At 38.4% G+C, this 18,926-nt stretch overlaps 3 protein-coding genes across 3 annotated transcripts; all 3 read right to left on the reverse strand.

The window, feature by feature from the left end:
- Positions 1-393: 393 nt before the first annotated feature.
- LOC132942974 (uncharacterized) lies at positions 394-1,553 on the reverse strand. Its single transcript, XM_061011715.1, has 3 exons — positions 1,073-1,553; positions 583-637; positions 394-430 (listed from the first exon to the last, which is right to left on the reverse strand). The coding sequence occupies exons 1-3, from the start codon at positions 1,551-1,553 to the stop codon at positions 394-396; spliced, it is 573 nt and encodes a 190-aa protein (XP_060867698.1).
- Positions 1,554-1,577: 24 nt separating this feature from the next.
- LOC132942982 (uncharacterized) lies at positions 1,578-2,825 on the reverse strand. The gene is made up of 2 exons (XM_061011724.1): positions 2,616-2,825; positions 1,578-2,537 (listed from the first exon to the last, which is right to left on the reverse strand). Exons 1-2 carry the CDS (start codon positions 2,823-2,825, stop codon positions 1,578-1,580), a joined length of 1,170 nt encoding a protein of 389 aa, XP_060867707.1.
- Positions 2,826-2,834: 9 nt separating this feature from the next.
- LOC132942989 (uncharacterized) lies at positions 2,835-5,527 on the reverse strand. The gene is made up of 2 exons (XM_061011735.1): positions 5,470-5,527; positions 2,835-5,377 (listed from the first exon to the last, which is right to left on the reverse strand). The coding sequence occupies exons 1-2, from the start codon at positions 5,525-5,527 to the stop codon at positions 2,835-2,837; spliced, it is 2,601 nt and encodes an 866-aa protein (XP_060867718.1).
- Between the last annotated feature and the right edge of the window lie 13,399 nt (positions 5,528-18,926).

Below are 18,926 nucleotides of genomic sequence, written 5' to 3' on the forward strand. Positions count from 1 at the left end.
GCTGCCGGCGCGCAGCGCACACGAACATGGTTGATGCGCCGGTCAGCCGAGCGTGACCACCGACGGCGGCAATTCTGTTATCAAACGGATCGAACATACTCCCCCTTGCAAGTTCCAGCTAACTTGGAATAAGAAGTTCGATCTGTGCTAGATGATGTTGGAGCTGGGAGCAATGTACGGAGCAGTTGAGCAGATGAACGGAGCAGTTGAGCAGATGAACAGAGCAGATGAACGGAGCAGTTGAGCAGATGAACGGAGCAGTTGAGCAGATGAACAGAGCAGTTGGGCAGATGAACGGAGCAGTTGAGCAGCCCAGATCGGTGATCGGTTTTTTTACAAAGGGACAACATCTTTAACATTATTTTTTTTTGAAAATATAACAAATTAATTTCATTAGGTAGCATTACCCTGAGCTACGGCCTTAGCCGAACTAAAATAACAATATTTACAACAAAACATACAAAATTAATCATCAGACTTTAGTTACAATATTTTCTTTTTATCATCAGTAAGTAATAACAATATAATAACAACCTAATACCTGAAAATAAACAAATGTAAAAACAAAAACATTTGCCATACCCCACTGGATCCAGAGGTGGAGCAACCGACCCAGCATCCGGAGCAGGCGTGATGGCTGGTCAAAACAATTAATTACAATTTATAATACATAATGATCCTAGTCGTAGCAGACGAGTATAAGGGTGCAAAGGGAGCTAGTGGACGGAAATACATCTATTAATACCTATCGTGTTTTACAAGTCTGTAGGTAACGGTACTAACTTCACAACTGGTCTAGTGAACACTCCCTGGTTGGTCCTTACCTTTGCAACCCGCACTATATTATCTGTGCCCGGATACACCTCAATCACCCTACCTAAAGGCCAAGTAAGGGGGGGGGTGTCGCTAATTTTTACTACCACCATATTACCAACTTCGACGTTGTTGCTATCTTTAGTACACTTTCCACGAACTTGGAGGGTATTCAGATATTCTTGAGACCAACGTCACCAAAAGTACTGGAAAGACTGCTGGAGGAGCTTCCAGCGAGTCTGCAGTCCCGTTTGCGTACTGTCCAACACAGGTTCTGGAATTGACATCAGAGGACGACCAACTAAAAAATGACCGGGTGTTAAGCACTCTAAGTCATTTGGATCAGATGATGCTGGTACTAAAGGACGCGAGTTCAAAGCAGCCTCTACCCGACATAAAACCGTTGTGAACTCCTCTAACGTCCAAACTTGGGAATTCATGGCACGTAAAAGCAATGACTTGGCCGATTTCACGGCGGCTTCCCAAATTCCTCCGAAGTGGGGAGCACCAGGGGGATTGAAATGCCACTCGCACGCTATATGCCCGGATAACTGATCCCTAGTATCCGGATGATTGACTAATTGTCGCAGCTGCCTCGCTGCACCGACAAAGTTGGTGCCACAATCCGAGTAGATCGCCAACGGTAGACCACGACGAGCCACGAATATATCTAGCGTTAACCGAAACGCCTCAGTCGAAAGGGCCGATACCGGTTCTAAGTGCACCGCTTTGGTGGTCATACACACAAATACTGCAATGTATACCTACACGATACGTGCCTTTCGCAGGCTAAGTTCCTTCATCTGCAAGGGAACGGCATAGTCTATCCCAACTACAGAAAACGGGTGAGCTTCCTGGAGGCGAAACCTAGGTAGATCAGCCATCATTGGTTGAGGATTTACGGGCTTGACCCTAGCGCAAATTATGCACCTGCAAATCACCCGATGGACCACAAGGCGAATGCCAACGACCCAAAAACGTCTCTGAACAAGTGCGGTTAATAACCGCGGACCGGCATGGCATGCGTAGCTATGCCAATGGCGAGTCACAAGCACTGCCAAGTGAGCTTCCTTCGGTATCAGCATCGGGTGCCTTCGACGTTCGGACCAATTTGTGTTTTGAAGGCGACCTCCTACACGGACTACCCCGAGCGAGTCCAAGAACGGAGAAAGGCGAGCAATACCCTTACGCTGAACTTCCTCGCCACGTGTTAAATTGCTGATGACTTCACGGAAAAAGCAGTTCTGTGCGCTTTTCACGACCATAATTAGAGCAGCGTCGAGCTCGGACTGCTTCAAGAACCTGGTTTCGACATCCATCTTACGACACCTCGATATGAAACGGCGAAGTCGAGCTACTACCCGGATCATATGGTCGAAAGAAGAGAACCGAGCATACCATTCTTCTGGAGGGTGGCTTTGCACCACTACACATGCAGGCTGCACCTCCGGCAGCTGATCCAGAGATATCCTGCTAACTCCCGTTGACCAACTGTCGGCACTCGATAACAAAAAGGTAGGTCCCTTCCAATACAACGTCGCCTCCTTGAGTTCAGACGGGCGAAGTCCCCGACAAGCACAATCTGCAGGGTTATTCTCCGACCGAACATGTAACCACTGGCAAACAGGAATCGTGGTTTGAATTTGGAAGATACGGTTGGATACGAAAGTCTTAAACGAGGTATGAGTGTTGCCCAACCATGAGAGCACAATGGTCGAGTCCGACTAAACGAAGACATTCGAAATCTCTAGTTGAGGTTCCAGAGCGCGTTTAATTCTTCCCAGCCATAGAGCCAGTAGCACCGCTCCGCTCAATTCGAGCCGTGGGATCGTCGAGGTTTTCATTGGAGCCAACTTCGTTTTGGACCCTAGAAGATAGACATCAACACTTCCTGACTTTGCAGTGACACGGAGGTAAGCGACCGCTGCATACCCCTTCGTGGACGCGTCAGAGAAACCGCACAAATCATAGCTACATCCAGCGGAACAACCGGTGTAGCGTGGAATCTTCATTCCGACCAGCTAACCTAAAGAATGATAGAAGTCACACCAATCTTCAGCTATATCTGATGGCAGTTGATCGTCCCAACTGATCTGTGCGACCCACACCCGTTGCATGATCGACTTGGCATAGAACGTTGCCGGTGCCAACAGACCTAAAGGATCAATGATTCTGGCAATCATCGACAACACTCCACGTTTGGTAGGAATCATCTTGAAACTGTTGATACCGAAGGAGAAATAATCTTGATCGTGATTCCAACGCATTCCCAATACGACGTGCGTAGCATCATTTTGCTCAAATGCTAGCGGATTTCCGGAGCAATCTTCAGGACGTAGGTGTTCCAGCAATTCTGGCGTATTGCTGGCCCACTTCTTCAACTCCAAACCGGATCTGGCGAGAGTGTTGATTAGATTCAACTGAAGCGTTTTAGCAGCTTCCAACGACTCTGCACCCACACATATATCATCCATATAAGTTTGATGACGCAAAGCTCCTTTCACATCCGGAAAACTTTCACATTCCGTGTCGGCGATGTAGCGGAGGACTCGCAACGCTAAATAGGGCGCACTATTTACTCCATACGTGACTGTATTAAGTGTATACTCTTTTAGCGAAGCTTGTGGCGATTCCCTCCACAGGATGTATTGGTAGCCCCGGTATTGAGGCAGCACCTCAATCTGGCGATACATCTTGCATATATCCGTTGTGAAGGCCACTTTGTGTACGCGGAATCCAATCAAAACATCAACGATGTCTTGCTGCAGTTTCGGCCCGACCAACAAACATTGGTTGAGAGAGACACCCGAATGGCACTTTGCCGACGCGTCAAACACCACTCTCAATTTGACACTGTCCCCTTCGGACTTCTGAATCGCATGATGGGGAATGAAGTATTGACCGGGACCTTCTGCGAGAGTCATATGACTTAGGCTCTCATAATCGAGCATGAACTTGCGGTATGTATTGTAAAGGTCTTCATCGGATGATAGCTTTCTCTCCAGCTGCAGGAATCTGTTAAACGCCACTTGCCGTGAACCAGGAAAATCTTTTACTGGACGGCCGGTGCGGAAGGGAAGAGGTACCGCGAACCAACCTCGAGCATCCCTACGCATCTCCGAGTTAATCAATTCTTCACACAATCCGTCTTCGGTGAACTGAGGCGGAGCAGCTTCAGGTTCCTCTACCTTCCAAAACCTTTCCATGATGGATTCCATGGACGATACCAGCGATACCAACATGGCTTGTGCGCCAATATCTGGATGCTCCTGAACTGGACCAATCAGCACCCAACCAAATACCGAGCTGTAAGCGGAAGGGAAACCTGGACCCAACGAGCTGCACTTGTTCTTCCATACTTGGGGAAATATATCGGCGCCAATAAGCATTTCGACTGGAGCCGGTTCATCGAAGCTTGGGTCTGCCAACGTCAGATGGCTGCATTTGGCTCGTACCTGAACTGGTAATTGTCGAGCTGGCATATCTGACGTGATGGCAGAGAGTACCCACGGCTTGACCTTGATAACTGGCGTTGGCTTATCCCTTGGCTGGATCAGCTGAACGATACCCTGCACATCCGGGACCTTCTGGCCGGAAAGACCAGTTACGGGTACTGTCCATCGCGAGGGCTGTAATCCCAAGCGATTGCAGCATGCCGATGTGATTGCACTGATCTGCGAGGCCGAGTCGATCAGTGCACGCACCGTCCGGCAACTGCCAATTGTATCTCGAACATGGACCAAGGCCGTCCCGAGCAGGACCGTTGGAGCTTGTTGTCGACCTAACATGGCAGCTGGAGGAGCGGAATTCGACGGTTCCTGATCTCGATGTAGTAGTGCATGATGGCACCTCTTGCATATGGAGCACGAAGAAGAGCACTTGAACGACATGTGCCCGTGGAGCAAGCAGACCATGCAAAGGCGATGCATGCACACTACCTTGTAGCGTTCATCGACTGAGCAAGCCTTAAATTTCGCACAATCAGCTAGCTGGTGAGCACCGGAACAAACGTAACATGACGCCGAAGTAGATTTGGTTGACGCAGCTTTGGACGAATTAGGTTTGGCCGAAAGAGGTTTGGACGTCGATACTAGTGCTGTCTTCGATTCCCGAGGAAAACCAGCTTTCCTGGGGTTGGCCGACTTGGAGGAGCTTCCTGCCGGTTTTACCCCTGCATTTTCAAGGACCTGGATTCTTGTTTTAACGAACTTGATCACGCTCTGGATCGACGGATATCCTTCAACGTTTTCAGCCTCGAAAAGACGCCTCGAGATTGTAGGTAGACACCTGGCAGCCAATGAAAACAACAGAAACGACGCTAGATCCGGGATCTGAAGCGACTCCAGGATCGTGATGTTCTCGTCGAAGACCGACATAAAGGTTTGCAGAGCTGCAAGATTTTCAGAACTCGCGACCGGCGTGGCTATCAACTTATCAATTATTGATGATGCCAGCCTGCGTGGTTTAGCGTAACGTTCGATCAACGCATCCCAAGCCAGAGTAAAAGACTCATTCGATATCGAAAATCCCTTTATGACTTCCTGCGGATCAGAATGTAGACACCCTACCAGATAATAGAACTTGGTAACATTAGAATCTTATCGTTGTTGGCCACCATGTTGCCGAACATGTCCCTAAAGGCCGGCCAGTTCTGACATTCACCATCAAAAGTCGGTAAAGGGATTTCAGGCAACCTCATAGGTGTCACGGCCATCGGTGTATAGGGAGCTGAGCAGTCCTTAGATGACCCCTCAGCAGAAGAACTTGCTTGATCAACTATACCCTCGTACGATACTTGTTGAACCGTACCGACGCTAAAGGCTTAAGTTGGTTGAGATGCCTTATACAAGGCCTTAGCTTCTACCACCAAAGCACGGGTCTCAGTTTCTACATTCACAGAAAACTCCCCCAACAAGTCCAATTCGGAAAGTATTTCTAGGAGGTTATTATTCTCAACAACAAAGTTGGCCCACAAGCTATCAATGTCCACAATAGTCACAGCTAATTGAGCTCGACTAGCTTCATCGGTGGCTGAGCTTGTAGCCAATACATGTATCTGACGAATCCGAGCGATGGCTTGGTCCCTACGTAGGGTTGCACGCTCCTTCGCACGAGCATCACGTTCCCCAGCCATTATATTACCTACAGTACGCATCACGAAAACGTGCGGATGACCGCCGCGCGCCCAGTGGCAATCTCTTGTTGGTGGTGGCCAAACTGTTTCGCGCCAAATATAAAATTTAAAACTCGTATTTTTATATTAATAAATTATGTGTATGTATTTAATGATATTAAAGTCAACAAAAGACAGGGACATTTTTAAAGGTGCAGGTTAGTTGTTTTTTTTCAAAACGTATAGTACCCGTCGCGCCAGTGGCGCGCACCTGTGATGGATCAAATATTGAGGCCCACTGGTTTACTGAAAAACCGACACACGGCGCGCTGCGGTCATCCGCACGTTTTCGTGATGCGTACTGTACACCAGTAAGTTACAACGCAAGAGAATAACAATATTGAACTAGAGCGAGAACAAATTGCTAATTGAAGTCAATGGCACTTGAAGGATATGATCAAAAGCCAACTAAAACCAAAAGATTACTAATACTGATACCACACATTACAAACGTTGATCAACGATGCCGAATAAAAAAAAAAACAAGAACAATTAAATGCTGACTTAAACGTCAAATGTTATAGTTTATAAAGGCAGTACCTATGTAGGTACACATCAGTCCACTCTGAATGAGTAAAATAAATGACTACCGGATGAGCAATATCAAAAGACTATAAGCGAGTCAATTAAAAAACAATATGAATAGGGGGTGGCGATGATGTAGACAATAACTAAGCAAACGACCAAAACAAACACTAACCCACAAACAGTATCATAACTATTAACAGTTATAACAAGTCCAAACAACAGGAGAGCACCTAACTATTATAAACTTGAATAGAACTCAGGTGTACCCAGGTGACGCAGTACTAAATATAATATTTAATTAATTATACTAACTAAGAACAAGTTAGATAACCAATCATGTGCTATAAAACCCTCAATTGAGCAACCTAGATAATATAAAACAATCAAATAATAATATATTGAGTGGTAGTACAATACCTGATCCTTGGCACGACCCACGACGCACACCTAAAGCTTATACTATATAATGCAATTAAAGCTACTGCACTTAAGGTAATACTATCAAAACCCAGATGTCAATATCATGACAACAAAATAATAATAATAAAACACCCAAATCAATAGTATAACCAATGAGGTAGGTGCTAACTAGACCAGCAACTAGTGAAAAACCTATACTAGCAAATACCCTGTGTTATTATCTATAAATAGTACAATTACTAAACAATAAATAAATTGACCCAGAGAGCACCGTATAATAACATAATTTAATTATTTGTAATAGGTAATTAAAGTAAATTTAAATTCAATAACGCTACCACAGATTCTAACACATGAGCACGAATACAGTAAATAATACTCAACACTAAATAATAAATCTGACTTATATTATTAGCAATAAATAAAACAATTAAGTAACGACTGAACAGTCGGTTGAGTTAAATTACTGTTCTCTTGCCGAGTGATAGATACCTACTATCGATAGGAATGAGGGAAAGGATAAAAAATGTACACCTTATACTCATCCACCAAAGCTAAGAACAAAATGCATTACTCACGCGAATCCTGAGTACCAGATCTGTTGATGGACCAACCAACCACGCTCTGCTACCAAAATGTTGACCCGACGATCCTTAAGATCGGATATCGCCTGGTACAAGGTCCTCAGGGTTGTTGTAGGGTAGGGCAATTATTATAACAAATGATAACAAGTGTTTTAACTATCAATATTATGTGTATTATTGTACAACACGAGCAGTAGGTACAAACAATTCTTTTACATACAATATTAAATTCCGGGGGGACGGGGAACACCGACTGAGCTGCCTCCCTGGCAGATGTCTTGAGCTGATAAACTACGGTGGCGGAGCTGCTGTCCTGAAGTTGCGGAGCTGCTATTCTGGAGGTTTAAAACACCGGTACGAACGCGTGCACCGACGTGTGGTGGAGCAACGAGTGTTCGACTGCGTCCACGGATACGCGGTGTATCTACCGACGTACGCGGTTCAGAACTCAACGACGACAAACAATAAAAAGAACAAACACAATAAAACGGCTAATCGGCCGAACAACCTTTAGATGGTAAACCACGTTTTGCGTCGCACTTTCAAACGGGAAAAGATGGCCGACGGGCGAGCGAGCCGAGCACAAAACGTATCGACGAGCTGTCGAAAAACCGTTAAGACGGAGAGTGTGGCGCGGACGAACATGGTTGATGCGGCGGTCAGCCGAGCGTGACACGTGTGTGAAGTTGGCCCCCCCATGTTTTCATATAATTACAAAACATACGCCAAAAATTTGCAACTGATTTGCATCTATTTGCAACGATGGTTTCATAATTTGCAACTCAATACTTGCAACACAATTTTTATTTTATTTTTGGGGGGGCCAACTTCACGTAGCCCCCCCAAATGCTCGTACAGGAATGAAACTGGTCCCAACATTTTGCCCCCGATTTGCAACCATGGTTTTGTAATTTGCAACTTGGTACATTTCTCACAAGAGACGTTTTCCGGTGGGGGGGCTAGCCCCCCCAAATGCTCGTACAGGAACGAAACTTGTCCCAACATTTTGCCCCCGATTTGCAACTATTTGCAACCATGGTTTTGTAATTTGCAACCGGGTACATTTCTCACAAGAGACGTTTTCCGGTGGGGGGGCTAGCCCCCCCAAATGCTCGTACAGGAACGAAACTGGTCCCAACATTTTGCCCTCGATTTGCAACTATTTGCAACCATGGTTTTGTAATTTGCAACCGGGTACATTTCTCACAAGAGACGTTTTCCGGTGGGGGGCTAGCCCCCCCAAATGCTCGTACAGGAACGAAACTGGTCCCAACATTTTGCCCTCGATTTACAACTATTTGCAACTATGGTTTTGTAATTTGCAACTTGGTACATTGCAATTAAAATTAATAAAATGTATTCAAAATACTTAAAAAGTAGGTACATTTAAAAAAATGCGTTTAGATTACCACATAAATACTTCAAAAAGTATTTAAATACAAGTATTCAAATACTTGTATACGAATACTTTACAAGACTAAATAAATGTTGGTGTGGTGACAAACTACAACTGTGACGATGCTTTTCCCGCACGTGTGAATTTGGCACTCCATCATGACCAATTTCTTTGAAAAGTATGTTATCATTTTAATAAGAATTATACCTACCTACATAGAAAAATGAACTAACCACAAATTTTAAAATGTACCTATTAGTAATTTATTTTTTTTAAATTGTTATTAATTAATCAATAAACCATGAATCCGCTATGACCATGAATTTAGCCCCCCTCCCCACTTTGGTTGAAGTGAATCCAAACCAGCGCTAATATTTAGCAAAATAATTGCAAATCGGTTTTTAGGATTTGAAAATTAAAATTGTATTTTCTGTGCTTTATTTTTGCAAATTATTTTTTCTCTTGTACACAACTTTTTCTGGACGAATTGTTCTATAAACATCATATTGAATAGACAATTCGAACAATTCTCTCCCTTTCTCAAACACTGATGAAGATGATACGTCTGTTACGTCTTCGTCCAATGTTCCATTATTTGATTCATCCGCTGTTTCAATACCTTTTTCAATACTTTCATTTTCATGACTATCATAAGCATAACTATATATTTGTCTTAGTTTACTTCGCCATCCATGTCTATTTTGTAGAATACTTATGTAAAGACTTTTGGGAGCTATCTTACCATCAAGACAATCTGATAGTTGAGTCCAAATAGGGTTGCTTGAAGTTAACAAGTTCCCAACATCATCAAAAACATTACGTGTACTCAGTGCATTAAAAACTTCATTGGGATCTACATTTGGTTTTCTACCGGCCTAAGGAATAGTACAAATTTTAGTTTTAGAATCAAGCATAACACAAATTATAGTTATGATTTTTTATAATGCCCTTAATTATTTTATCCGTTTATAAAACTATGCTTAAAATAATAATTTTTTTTATACTACACAAGTATCATTCTAACTGTAATAATTATCTATTTTTAAATCACTGTTTTGCAATGACAAGTATTTTTTATTTATTTATTTTTGGGTTTGTCATCACCTTTTGGGGCATTAATACTGCTTCAATTTAGCCATGTAAAAATGATCTAGGTATGTTTATAATTAAAAAAAACTAATTTGAATAAAAATTTGATCTAAAAATAATCTGGTTCATTTAAACAAATCTATATTTAATAAATAAATAATCTAAATTTAATAATAAAATCTAACATTCTTAATATGTAAAACATTTTAAATTATATTTAAAACACAAATATTTAAACGCTTTTGTAATGTTATATTTTTTAATTTTAAAATATTATTTTGTGTAATTGTAAACTCTCCACCACAAGCTATCAGCTTGTCAGAGGGATTTAAATATTTTCAAATAAATATATTATTATTGTTATAAAAGTAATGTAGTATAAACTAACATATTTTTAGGAACATAAAGTTCAACTCATTATGTATTTATTAAAAATATCAATAGATTAATAATCTAGTATTACCATGTTATAGATAGATACAATGATTATATTTATTAAAATTTGTATTTTATATTGTTATTAATAAAACTCAATACTTAGAACCAAAATGTAATGTAGGTAATATGAAAATATTTACCGTCATTAATTATAAATTCTATGCAGAGAATAAAATGTATTTATTTATTATAATTTATAACTAATTAGTTTATATAATTATAATTTACTATTATAACTAATTATTATGTGTAATATTATCAATGATTAAAATTGAAATTAACTTAACTTGTTTAAATGTAAAATTAACTCAAGTTAATTTAAAGTTAATTCAAAAATTCCTTAAGTTAATAAGAAAAATGAACTTAAATTTAACTTTTTAACGCGTTTATGCCCAGGCTTGCCTATATGGCAGTACTCATAATTTAATAAATTAATTTGAATAATAGGTACACACTATTGTAATTAAATATATTTCTAAACTTACCATTATAAACGCGATGTATATTAAAATGAAATTAAGAACTAACAATACACAAGCTAGGTATTACAAAATAAATGAACAATACTATTAATTGTGAGTAAAATGCTCGAGCATGCGACTGCACGTCTGGACGGCAAATGAGAAAAGGATCACTTTAATTTAATTTTAACAATTTTGTTATCATTCGGCAAAGACTAGAGGATAATATTATTATTGTCTACAGAAATCCTCAACGGCATATTATCTAGAGTCTAGACGATGCCAAAAAATAGGAAAACCCAAAGACATATAGCACGCAAGTAACAACATGTCAACCGCGCGATAAGAAATAACAATAGGTACAGTTTAAACGCAATAATAATTGTATTTAATGATCGGGTCGCACGAAGCGTTATTGCCGCATGCATAGGGTTTTCTTGAGAACCGTTTAGTTTTAAATATAACAGGATGTTCTAAATACAACGAAGTGTTCTCGTACGTGGCGAGTTTCCACTGAGGCAGCACCGCACACATTTATCAATAAAATTAATACGTGTTGTTGTGCAGTTGTACGGTTGATACAAATTGTTATATTTTCTTATAACTAGATATTGTACAGATTTTGGCAAGGCTGGGCATTAACGAGTTAATAAGTTAAAGTTACTTTTAACTAAGTTAACGAGTTACTTTTTTTTTTAGAACTATCTAACTTCTAACTTAACGAGTTACATTTTTCCCATGTTATTCAGTAACTTAACGAGTTAATTAATTTTATTGGCAAGTTAAATTAATTTTTTCCCGAACCACATACTTAAAATAAATTCAATTTTGTGAAATTAATTATATAAAAAAATCCGGAACATTAAATGTATTTTAGTAAATAATAATAGTAAGTTATTATATCGCATATTCACAGAAAATATTATATAACTATATTTTAGAAGGAAATATTATAGGGGTAACCGTGTCATTAATAAAAGAAAAATATAACAATTTACTCAGTACCTACCTACCCATACACGACATATAACCTAACCTATACCTAATCATTATTAATATTATTACTACTTATAAGTTATATTATTATATTTTTATTCATTCATAGAATTACAGCGATAACTTGGACCGTCGGTGCAAATAATACCCGTAGTAGCGTGGTAGTTCATCGTATTACTACTTACCTAATTAAATAAATACCCAGGACGCTGATTCATTTTTATTTTTCAATAAACCAACCAATAATTGTGGGCTGTAATAAATTTTAATAGTGGAGACTTGTGGAGTAATGAACAAAAAGTTCATAACCAAAATATCAAATATTTGATATTATATATTCTAATAAATAATAATGAATTTGATTATTATATTATAATATTTAGTAATTATTAATTTTATTTAAAAAAAGTAACTTATTTTTAACTAAGTTAAGTTACTTTTATTATCTAATTACCATGTCTCTTGTGAGAAATGTACCAAGTTGCAAATTACAAAACCATGGTTGCAAATAGTTGCAAATCGGGGGCAAAATGTTGGGACCAATTTAAAATACTTGATAAAAAATCTTGTTCTATATGTCTATGTTAATCTATGTGTATTAAAATCTAAGTAGAATAAAAAAAATTTGATAGAATATAAAAGACAATTGAATGGAAAAAAAAAATAATTTGCAAAAATAAAGCACAGAAAATACAATTTTAATTTTCAAATCCTAAAAACCGATTTGCAATTATTTTGCTAAATATTAGCGCTGGTTTGGATTCACTTCAACCAAAGTGGGGAGGGGGGCTAAATTCATGGTCATAGCGGATTCATGGTTTATTGATTAATTAATAACAATTTAAAAAAAATAAATTACTAATAGGTACATTTTCGCATATTATATACATACATACACACATTCATCAGGTATCACAAACACCCAAACATATTATAAAATTAAAGTATATGCAGTATTCATATAGGTATATTTAGTTTATGTACATATATTCATACATACAACATCACAAACACACACACTCACACACACAACCAAACATATTATACAGCTTAGGTACATATCAATATATTAAGACACAAAAGTCATACCTACAAAATACATAGTCGCAATTATGTAGATGCATTTAAACATTCCAATCCATCCACCCTAAAAAGTATTTTCACCCCCGCCATCCCTCGTCAATTACTACTACAAAATTGTAATTCCTATTAAAATACATAGATCTAACTATTTTATACAGCTCAAAGGATTACTCGACAACATACACAAAATTAAATATATATGACACACAATATTATGAATTTGTGTAACTAGTAGGTATACTGACTAAGGAGAATAGAGGATATCGACTCTGAGGATCTTAGACGTCGTCTTTGAGTATATAGTTTGGTCACTAAATGCAAAAATTATACTATCCTATTTCGACTTCACCGTTTATATACCTACTACATTTATTTTAATGTTTGAAATAATACAACATTTAATCTAATATATTTGAATTAAACACAAATATGCTTATACTTACTTTTCATTTTAATATTTTAATTTTTGTGTAAAATAAAAACAACCGTGATATTTAAAAACAAGTTGTAACAATTATAAATATAATAATATAACATATTTATATGTTTCATAACACTTATGTATATAATACGAACTCTACCTTATGTACGATTAACTGCTGATCGATAAATTAACACACACACATAATTGCAAGGGCTATGACCAACACACACCATGGATTAGTAAAGCAGTGGTAGAAACACCAGCCTGCTGTTATGGTGCTCTGTGGCTGTTGCGATAACGAGCGGGAGCGATCACGTTGCTGGCGCGAGGAACGGTCATTGGTCGAGCACACAGCACGGCGGCTTGCGACGTCGCAAGAGACGCGACCTGGGCGGTAAGAGCGTGGACGGCTTTTTCGAGAGCAAGGAAGCGTGTGTCCTGATCGGACGAGCTCGTCGGCGTGGATCGTTGAGGTGTCGGTATGTGTTCGCATGAGTCGTGGTTGTCGTAATTTCTGGAGACGGCGGATATCTCCGTGTTCTGGCATGCTTCCCACACGCGGTCGGCGCGTTCGTCCAAAAAATCTCCGGAACCGGTGAGAAGCTTGCTCAACCAAAATGCAACCAGGGAATTGTCCGACATCCCGTCGGGGTAAACGTCCCGCATGTCCCGTAACAGGCGTGATGGGGTACGGTCGCCTATGCCGCCCGGGTGGATCATCCGCTGGAAACGCGTGGCCTGTGGGAAGCTGTACGCCGTGATTAGTCGTTGCCGTATGGAGTCGTAAGTTGCATCGGTCCCCAACAAATCTGTAATTGTCCGCACGCCTTCCTCGTCCAATGCCTCCAGCACGTGGTTCACGCGCGTCAAGTCCGAACGAATCCGTTCGTTCGCAAACATGGCGTCAGCGTGCGTGAACCATTGGGTCGGGGAGTTGTACCAAAAACCCGGGAGTCTCACGTGCATGACGGACGAGATCTCCGGACTCGTGGTCGGCGTCGTCGTGTCGGTGAGCGACGTGGTGCTACTTGTCGTAGGGACGATGGTGAGCGGTGCGGAAATTACCGGGGTGTCAGACGGCATGTCGAGGGATCACGCGGATAAAGTCGGTTGACTGCGTGAGTCGGGTCGAGAATCGGAGCACGCGGCTAAATCGGTAGTGGTCAACGCACTCGCGGGTGGGCGGACTTTCGGTCGGTAAAACAACGGGCGGAATCGCGAAATCGAGGTCACCAATGTAGTGTCGGTCGTCGTGAGGTTACCAATGTTGGTAGCTACCTACTAGGTGTGCCGTGGCACGGTGTACCGGCAGGACACTATCTTTTTACCAGATCAGGAGGTTTTAACAATAAAGTCAACGCAAGTTGTTTTGGCGATATGAAATAATTTATTATAACAAACAAACAAACAAAATAATTATTTCGGTATATAAAAATATTGAATTATCGTGGGGATACGCGAAAATATCGAACGGTCGTCGGAGCGGAGAGTCGTGACGTAGGGCTACTCGCGTCGAGTAGCGTCGAGTCGAGAGCGTGAAAAAGAAAACAGCGAGGCGAGTGAAAACGAATTCGAGCCCGTAACGGCGAAAAAGTCGGCGTGTGAGGCGGAAGAAAGAGTTGCGGCGGCGCGTCGTAGCGCGGCCAAAGACAATACAAAAAGAGATATATAATTCACGGCTGCGTACATATATGGACAAAAACGTTAACATAATGCATATAATTCAAAGTTAGGCACAAAAAGGTAACAATAAGAAAACGGACGCGCTAGCGTAAGTGGTGATAACGCGTCGTAATCACCACAATATTATAATAACACTATATTTTTTTGTAATTTCTGAATCTAATAATAACTTCATTAGTTGAGTAATAAGTGTTTAATCATAATTTGGTGATAAATGATAATGAATGTTATAGACTTAGAGACCGGATTCTCATGCAATTGCAACTTTTTTTCCTTTGCTTTAAAACATATAAAAACAAATTATAAATTCGAATCATGAGAAGTAGATTAATTTAAAAGTAGTTTTATTTTGCACAAAATTGCACGTTTTGCACTTTTATTCTAAATTGCACGATTTTGATTTTCATTGTATGAAATTGCATATTCTGCATTATTAAAATTAAACTAGATAATATTTCAGTTTTAAACTATACAAAAGGAAAAAGTGAACTCAAGCTGAAAATTTATTCTTAGAATAACATCAATTTATTAGTGTTTCGTGGTAAAAATAAATGACAGCAAATACTAGTTAGATAATAATTTGGAATCCCCGGCCATTAGCACTTTAGTTCTGTCTGACTTAGTGTTTGATTGAGTGTTTCTTGAATCGGTTAGTGTAATTCACGTCGGTGTCGTGATTGTTTCATTACGAATAGTTTACGTAAAGAAGTATAAACAAATTTTTAAAATGCCAAAAATTGGGTCAAGTCTGTCATCAAAAATTTCATTTTAATTACAATTTACATTTTTGCACTATTTAGGCACTTAATTGCATGTTTTTGCAATTTTTAAGTTATTAACTGCACATTTTTTTGATTTTTACTGCATGAAAATCCGGTCTCTAGGTTTAAGTCACTTATAGTGTTCTGTATTTGGTTAACTTATTTGAAAATTAAATTGTGTGTACAGTTTACTCTCGATTATCCGCTGTCTTCCACGGAATCGTCTACATACCTATATGTATACAAAAAAATATATACGTATTGTATATTTCCATTATAAATCATTATAGGTTTAATTGGGTTGTGAATTTGTCATAGCCGATAACTCGATAACGACGAAAATACGCTTATTTAATATTAATACACGTGTATATTCTTTTATTAATACACATTATGTTATGTTCCTTTAATACTAGACCCTAATATGTACATTGTACGTCATTATCGGTTAAATTGGGCTGCGATAGTCGATTATGCGATAACGTACATTACATATTGCACTTGATCAGTTATAACGCGTATACCTATTTAGTCTTCTGTCTACTATCAACTAGAATTTCGCATTGGTGTTTAAAGTGTTTTGCGTCATTTTAGTTTTAATATTTTTTTATTGCAAGTCCATAACGAAATGAGTGAAAAAAGAAAAAAAGTGGTATGTTAATTCAAGAGAAACTTGCATTGATTAACAATATTGAAAAGGGTACGTCGAAAAAACAAATCAGCTTGAAGTATGGAATAGGAGAAAGCACCGTTAGAGACCTTTTTAAACAGAAAGATAAATTAATGAAATTTGCGTCCGCATCAGACAACTGCTCATCAATGAAAAAAAGAAAAACCATGAAAACTAGCACTTATGAAGAATTAGATGCAGCTCTTATACAGTGGATAAATCAAGTTAGAAGTGAGGGAACTCCTGTTTCAGGACCTATTGTTTCTGCAAAAGCAAAACAGTTTTGACTGGAAATTTGACGCGTCATCAGGGTGGTTGACAAGGTTTAAAAAACGCCACGGAATAAGAGAAATTGGAATTCACGGCGGTAATTGCTTCTGTTGCGGCTGGTACGCCCGACAAATTATTGCTCATAGAAAACATATATTTGTCTCCAATTATCGCTAAATACATTTATGCTGAAACCAAACCCGTTCACCTATTTACTTCACTAATAATGTATAACACACGTATATTTTTTTTTTTTTTATTGATCTTAAAAACAACTCGGCAGCAAAGGCCATTAGTTCACAATTTTTAATAACAATTTAGATAATGTTTAGATACAGGGTTCATAGATACAATTATATTTTGTTAATTAAATTAGTTAGCTTAAGAAATTTAAGCGTTTTTTTGTTCTGATCAGGTTGTGGTCCGAGAGTTGAGTCGAGGGTTTCGGTTAAGTTGAGGTCCATTCGCTCCTGGTCGTAAACATGACATTCAGTCAAGATGTGTTTTACGGTGAGATGTTGGCCGCAGGCTTCACAGAAGGGGGGTTCGTCATTGGACATGAGATATCCATGGGTAAGTCTAGTATGTCCTATTCTTAAACGATTTAAGGCGGTTTCTTCTTTTCGATTGAGGTTGGCATTATCCCATCTGAAAGTTGTTGACCTGATCTGGTTTAATTTAGTATTCTGGCTATTCCAGGATATGTGCCATTTTTTTCTAATATATGTTTTCAGTGAGTTTTTAAAGTCGTCATATGTTATGACGTCTAGTAATGGCGTGTTCATGTCGGAGATGGCCATATTAGCATATGTATCCGCAGTTTCGTTACCTGAGATACCAGTATGCCCTGGAATCCATGTTAGTATAATTTGTTTTTTTTTTTGTTTGACGTATATTACCATCACAAGTTAGGATATATCTTGCCATCTCTAGTAGATATTAAATAATTAGTCATAGTTTGGTTTTATATAGGTATAAAATAATAATATAATATTATATTTTTATATTCGATCGTACGTATACATACTGGTCATAAATATAAACATATTTATACTCCAACACATATAGGCACTATTCAGATCTTGATAAAACTATCTGAATAAGACGATACGTATATATTAAAAATCTCGCAAAAATGTATAATTTCAACAGTCTACAATGCTGATATAAATATAGCTTTTATTGTATTCGACTTTACTCTAAATAATTGATAGGTACACATATTTGTATTATAATATCATATTTTCAATGAAAATATATACAAACTTAATATTCGTATTAAAAAATCATATTAGATGCATCCACGTGAGAAATATTATATTTCTGTAGTTATCATAAACATCAGCATATTTATACCTCAAATATAAACTATTTTCATACTAAATCCATATACAAATATCGTAATTTTATTAAAAACACATATAATTATTATCATTATCATCATAAACCGTTATACATAATATGATGATTTCATACGTTAACTGTTTAACTCAAGATACATTAAAGATCATCAAATTCATAATTAACATCCGTACGGTTCGAATTCAGAAATCACAATCACTCGCATACGTGCACGAATATATTTCCCCCTCCACCCCTCCACTAGTTTAGGTTAGTTTCCTGTAAGTTAGACTAAAAAAAACAAAAAAAAACAAAAATAAAATTAAAGATTACTTCATCTACACTCTGTGAACGATGAAGTAATAAGTCATAATAGATCATGACCTTTAATACGATTAAAGATTACTTCATCTACACTCTGTGAAGGATGAAGTAAAGAGTCATAATGGATCATGACCTTTAATTTTTTTTTTTGTTTTTTTAACACATTTTTATTGAATTAATGAAATGTTTACATGTTTTAACATAATATATGAGTCATAAAACTTGAAATATATCTAATGCGATGTGATCGATGGAATGATTTGCAGACTATAGTTATATGTAATTATTAAGATTTTCGATATTTTAGACATGTCCTTGACATAGAAATTATATTTGTATAAGATTTTATCGACATTAATATACCTAATATAATGATTTGGGAGAAATTAAGGTATTTTTATCAATTTTCACTAGAAAAAAAAAAATATATATATATTTCCAAGCTTGTGAAGGTAATATACAAGCGATTTCA

Source organism: Metopolophium dirhodum, chromosome 1 (genome assembly GCF_019925205.1).
Source record: "Metopolophium dirhodum isolate CAU chromosome 1, ASM1992520v1, whole genome shotgun sequence".
NCBI lineage: Eukaryota > Metazoa > Arthropoda > Insecta > Hemiptera > Aphididae > Metopolophium > Metopolophium dirhodum.